The following is a 6,787-nucleotide window of genomic DNA, read 5'->3' as shown; positions in this document are numbered from 1 at the left end:
GGATCTACAAACTCACAATGTAGTGATGTGTTGTAGATTGGCTATTTTAGCTATTTTTAAATAAAGAAATGTGAAATAGGATTATTTATTTGGCATTAGTATGTAAAAAAACATATATACATTTACAGACAAATAAGAGTGATAATACGTGTTACAGAGACTATTTTACACACATAGGAATACAGGTGTGCCTTGACATTTTTACCTGCCCTTTGGTGTGCCATTTGAAAACCATTGACAGAGCAATCTGTGTTGCTCTTTTGTTTTTCCTGTTCTAGTTTGTTAGTTCAGTTGTGTAGTTAGTAGTGTAACATGGAATCCCTGGAAGGGCTCACCTCTGAGGAGCATTTCAGTAAAGCTCAAAAGTTGATTTACAACTTAAGGTGAAAATTATATATATATTTTTTTGAGCGAAAGGCTTTTGGTGCATTACAGTGGTCAAGGGCCCCATTAAGCAGTTCTGCAGCTAGATATGCTTCCATCTGACATCACTGATGACTACTTGATATCTTTATTGTAGGTATGAAAGTGTTCTACAATGATTCTAAGTTACATGATGATAGGATTTAGATTGATTGATGAACAGGAATCATGTACATATACATAGTATACTACTTATTTCCTAGTAGTAGGAACTAAGCTTGTATCATATTTGTGTGTAATTACAACTATATTACACAGCTAAACATATACGTTTGTTGCTGGGGCTGATTTTGTATTTGCAAATTTTGTTTGAAATCCAATTTAGCAAAAACGTGCAGTAAATGGAAGGTTATTTGAATTTAACACTCTAATTTGCAGTTAAATATACACTTTCTATAAGTACTGTATTGTTGTTGTGTTTGCCTTCTTAAAGACAAGTCGTACTGTAAAGATCCTTGCAGACTGCCGTCGTCTTTTGGAAAAACAAAGTAGTCTGCAGGGACCTTAAAGGGCCACTAAACCCCTTTTGCAACCAGATCTTATTTTAATGATGTTTAGGACACAAGAAACACTTTCCTGGGGGTTTTTTAATCTGTAATATGTGTTTTTAGATATTTTAGTCCTGACACCATCTTCATGACAATGTGGTCTCACTTCCTTCCTGGACTACAAGTCACACCTCCATGCAGCCTATGCCAGTGCACCAAAGCATTATGGCCATTGTAGGTATTCAGCAATCCAGTCAAACTCTAGTCAAACACACAGACTTCATTATTTTTCTGGCCATAGGGCGCACATTTCAAATTGTGCTACTGTTATCTACTACAAATACTAATAACATTGAGTGACTGGAGTTTCTTCCAGCGGTGAAATGTCCCTTTAACATTCATTTTGGTTGTCTGTTTTAGCGACCCCCCCCCCCCCCCCTGTAGCTCCTTTGTCATTACAATGTGTCAGAAGGAACACTGAAAAAGGAACGCTGCAGGGTCTGAGCCATATAGTTATAATATATCGGTCTGAGCGACCGAGGACATTTTGTAAAGCAACAACACATTGTCAGAAACAGTATTTATTAACTGTAAAACACATGAATAAATGCATGCATTTCCAGTGCCTATATCATTTTGGTGTGTCGGGGACACTCACAAACAAACATAATGGTTAATTATATTAATAGTGGTTAGAGAAGTTGTTACTAAAATGCATTAATGTGGAATGGTTATTGTGGAAAATATACCAGTGAAAGAAAGAGTATGGCTTTAAAGGCTTGTTGTGTTCATATTTCTTTCCATTTGTTGAGTTGGGGTGGTTGGCAGATTCTTGCTGCAAACTTATGGGAATATATCAAATATCAGAAATATTTCTTCAAGTTCTGGTTCATGATTTCATCACATATTCTTAATTTCTTAACTATTAATACTGAAGTCAATTCTTCCAAAAAAATCCTAATGGACTGTACACTCACTTTTCCTGCATCATGTCACTTTGGATGTTTTCTGTTACGCATTGAACTGCTGATCCTGTGCATACTTCTGTATGTATACACACATATATTTAAATATTTGTGTATATGCATTTGTGTTTTATTGACAAAGTGTCCACTGCATCATTTATTGTTTGTATTTATGTCTGGAGATGTAACTTTGAACAGAATAAACTCCTGCAATGATGTTATGATTTGATTATGTCTGCCAGTCTATGCATGGTGCATTCCGTTTGAAGTGCGCTGCCTACGGAACTCGCCTATCCTGTTCCTGCAGCAACGGCAACGCAGGCGTGCCATTAATGACAGTAAAGCACACCCTTTGATTGATTGAAATATTTATTAACAGTTTGTAGAATTTACAGTACATTTTAAGCACAAACTCAATACAAAGACTGTCAACTGTGAGTGGACGACCCAATTAAGCATTACACTTGTTTACAACAGGGTCCACATTGTTCAATTCATCAAAACATTTAAAGACATACAAACATTTAGAGACATACAAATAGACATTTCTATGTAGCTAAATTCATCATATGGGAAGCAAAAAAGGGAAAAGATACAATATACAGTGAGGGAAAATGGGGTGGGGGGGTGGGGGAATTCAGATTTTACAGAGGCCAGTTTCGAATTGCAGCCATCCGTAGGTGCCCTTTGAGAGCGGTTTTGAAGGAGTCAAGGGATTCACATGTCTTAATGACTGTTGGTAGGGCGTTCCACATTTTGGTGGCATAGGAGCGAAAAGAATTTAGTCCCTTGTTTGTGCCGAATCTGGGTTGTACATGGTTTGTTGCACTCCCTCTGGTGTTGTGGGTGTGGACTTCGTTTACATTAAGGAAGTATTTAGACAGGTACATGGGTATCTTGGTGGTGTATCGAATCTTGTGGACCAGACCCATTGCAAGATGCTGTACTCTGTCGACGACCCTAAGCCATCCCAGCCTGTCAAAGTGGGCAGGGGTGAGGTGGGTTCGGGGGGTGAGGCCAAGTAGGAGCCTGACCAGTTTGTTTTGGGAGGTCTGGAGCCTTGTTTTAAGGGCCTTTGAGGTGCTGTGGTACCAAGAGGTGGATGCATAGTCAAAGAAACCTTGTACGAGGGCTCCTGTTAAGGTCTTCAAGGTGTTTTTGCTGACCAGTGAGGAGATCCTGTAAAGGAATCTTGTTCTTTGATTGACTTTTTTGATTACGTTGGTGGCCATCTTATCACCGGAAAGATTGGCCTCCAGGATGGAACCTAGGTAGGTAATTTGATCTTTTCGTGTGATAATATTGTCACCCACTCGTGTAATATTGCTTAAATCAAAGTTAGCTGGCCTAAACCTTTTCAGTGCTCCATGATGCAATGGAGTCTTAATCATATCGTATGCGTCAGAGTTCAACACCCTCCACGACAGGCACCCTACTAGCCCGTAGTGATGCTGGTGCCACCCAGGGTGCCACCCGTGACAGAAATTCCCCTTCATGCCTGGCTTCCCTGCGAACATGGTCAATTGTTTTCATATGGACACCAGGACACATATGTTATTTGACCTGGGTAGGGTTTGATTGATTTATTAACAGTTTGCAGAATGAAAGTACATTTCAAGTACAACTCAATACAAAAACTGTTAACTGTGAGTGGACGACACCATAAAGCATTACACTAATTGTTTACAATAGGGCCCACCATTTTCAATTCATCAAAACATTTAGAGACATACGAATATACACTTCTATATAGTCACTGCCCAATATAAGCCCAATACAAAATAATTAATTCAATGGAATTATTAATGGAATTACAATTCATGTGATTGATTGATTGAAATATTTATTAACAGTTTGTAGAATTTACAGTAGCCTACATTTTAAGCACAAACTCAATACAAAGACTGTTAACTGTGAGTGGACGACCAAATTAAGCATTACACTTGTTTACAACAGCGTCCACATTGTTCAATTCATCAAAAAGCATTGTGGAATTATTACAATGCTATATATCTACTGTGTGTGTGTGTGTGTGTGTGTGTGTGTGTGTGTGTGTGTGTGTGAGTGAGAGATAACGTTACAACATAAACCAAACCATGTTTTCATATCAGTGTCCGTGGAATAATGTATTGATTAAATTAAGACGTAAGGCAATCCCCACTGGCACCCCCAGTCAGTGTATACTATAGTACAGGAGCCTTCATCCGCGTCACATTACTAGAAACAAAGCCTCTACTCTTGAGAGGGTCCCACAGTTCCACACATTGACCCTTTACGTGCCATGACGAAGTAGACATCCGGGCTGTCTGTGTGGGGAAGATGGCGACACTTATCCTCCCTGGTGATTGGATCAAAAACTGGGAAAAATCAGGAAAACACGACTTGTGAGTACTAGGATTGTACTGTAATGCTGTGTGAGGTTTATTCGGCGGCGAACCAGTTTGTAAAATATTGTCAAGCATGTAGTCTACTAGTCTTCATTCCCGTGGCATCACAAACACACAGCGGACTCGACGTTAGCCCACTAGGCTAACGCCAACCCCGGCCTGCTACGTTGTGTTAGCCGTGCAGCCCAACTGCCAAGTTGTTAACAAGGAAAACAACAGTCAAATCTGTAGCTGGCGTTAGGTGTGCAACATTAAAATATAAGTACATTATAGAAAATGTGATGCGCCCAATCTTGTGTCGGTGCGGCCATCTGTATGCTAACACCTCAGCCTCCGTGTCTAGACAGCTTTAGCTTCAACAAGGCATTCAGGTGTATTGGCGACGTTAGCTAAAGGCTAATGCATTTGTAAACACATTGGCATGCGCAGCCAACAAAGCTCAGCTAGCTAAAGCCAACACGGTCTTCAGTGAGATTCTCTAAACATGGTCAAACATCACACTCTGAAAGCCAGTGCAATGTTTGTAATACAGGCGTCTACTCTGTAAACAAGAGGTTTAGCCCGTTGCACTTATTGCCTCTCATCCTGCCAGAGGAGACCATTAATGTATTAGCATCTCGCTAACCTACGTTAGGTAATGGGAGGGAAATGTCCTAACATTAACTCAAAACGTGTTGATGCGTCGGTGATCGCCTGCCTCAACCTCATTGACCTTAGTTTGCGCCTGGCATGGTCATTTCCACAAAGTATAAATGATAATTAATACGTTTATTGTCCTGACGCGACATTTTTAATCAATAAAAGGCGCTATATAATATCGCATACGATATTAATAACGTTAGCAGCAGCCTTATTATCTTAGCAGGCCGTGCATGATTAAGTATGGCCTTCAGTGAGACATGCTAAGAAGGCAGTTTCATAGTTCATATGGTTCCAATGTTTCCATACCCATACAACAATGAACAATATGCTTCAAACTAGGTCAAAACAGATTAATACATTGGCCTATATATCTTAATGTCCAGTCACCATCATGAAAGGGAGCACAGCAAAGGCAATATGTGCTTAGTGTACTTTCTTTCACCACTGCACTGTTCAGAGCATAACCAGTGGGTTATGATAAATCACACATCTTGGCAGCAGGGTCAGCATCTCATCTAATAAACACTTGTAGTTAAATCTAGTGTTTTCTTTTCATTTCCAATACAGAAGATGTGATTGCAGACAAGGATTGTGTAGACTTCTCAGTTGTGTACTTTCTGTATTTATTGTAGTTGTGTCTTTACTAAGGAAATGGGAGCAAGAAAGGCTTGCTGGGCAATTGCCATGGAAATGTTTGAGGTTTTTTTTATATAGGGCTTCGGCTTGGAACTGCATGATGTGAAGAATGTTTCTGTCATCTTGTAAGACTGTATGCCTATTGCCTATGCTCTGTTTGCAACAAGTGCAGGCAGGTGTCATGTAAATGCTCTTTTGTCAGTGTGACATTGAATACTAACACTGCATGTTCATTGTGAATTTGAACATTCACAAAATGCAATAAATTAGGTGAATAGTTTGTTTACAAACAGACAGCCAGAGCTGAGCAATATTGTATAGATCTACTTCTCTTCTTATGTCTATCAGCTCTCGCAGGGCAGCTGGCTTTAGTTCCTCAGAGCACCGGAGATGTCCCCGCCCCCCCCTCTACCCACAATACTAGGGATAGATTGTTAGGGATGTAATATGTTCTCTATGTTATCTAAGTTATCTACAACTGCTAGTTTAAAACGATGCCATCAATATTCACTACTTCCACACAGCAGTCCGTTTCTGTCTATCTTAAGTGGTGTTTAGATAGCATTTTATGTAGACATAGCACTCTATAGTGTACGGTATATGCATTGTTTCATTAGATATTCCACTATTAGGTTCTTAGCTTATGTATGAGTCTTAATGACTATTTTTATGTATTTGATGTATTACCATGTTTTTGTTCTTGCTTACTGTAAGTCGCTCTGTCTGGATTAAGAGCGTCTGCTATTTATAGCTTCCTAAATGTGTAAATTGTATGTAGGTATATGCCTATTCCATTGCCAGCAAGAGCTCTGGTGGTCCAAGCGGATAAAGCCAGCAGAAGCTGAGTACCTCACAGAGAGGAGGAGAGACGTTCAATGCTCGTACCTGGCAGCCTGATTGTAAACCATATGCAGTATATACATTTTAGGCAAGAGCCATGCACATGTAGTTGGTCATTATTATATACCTTTATTGAAAGGATAAGCCCCTTGAGATGTCGCATCTCATTTTAGAGGGGGTCCTCAACACAGATACATTGTACAATACAGTTCACAAAGCAATACAACAGTACAACCATACACACAGAAAGGACAAAACAAAACAAGACAAAACAAAAGCTCTCCCAAAGATAGCTCCCACCCCACTGTTTCATTCATTTCATGTTGATTCATTTCACGCCCACACCTATTGTTATCAATATTTGCTATATCCGTACAAGTAGTCTTTCTGAGTGTAGTATATGCAA

At 39.6% G+C, this 6,787-nt stretch overlaps 1 protein-coding gene across 4 annotated transcripts in view; it reads left to right on the top strand.

The window, feature by feature from the left end:
- Positions 1-4,062: 4,062 nt before the first annotated feature.
- thoc2 (THO complex 2) overlaps positions 4,063-6,787 on the top strand; it is a 31,881-nt gene continuing 29,156 nt past the window's right edge. For 2 of the 4 annotated variants that reach the window (XR_014570299.1, XR_014570300.1), the window contains exon 1: positions 4,063-4,260. Coding sequence is in view for 2 of the 4 variants with exons in the window: in XM_083782855.1 (XP_083638981.1) it covers positions 4,196-4,260 (65 nt within the window). In the remaining 2 variants the exon portion in view is untranslated. The remainder of the gene's footprint in view (positions 4,261-6,787) is intronic. The other 2 variants (XM_083782855.1, XM_083782856.1) reach the window with 1 other exon arrangement.

The sequence above is a fragment of the Protomyctophum parallelum genome (assembly GCF_964188405.1).
Source record: "Protomyctophum parallelum genome assembly, chromosome: 1".
Lineage (NCBI taxonomy): Eukaryota > Metazoa > Chordata > Actinopteri > Myctophiformes > Myctophidae > Protomyctophum > Protomyctophum parallelum.
The sequence above is the reverse complement of the archived record's forward strand: the minus strand, read 5'-3'. Positions and strand labels throughout refer to the sequence as shown.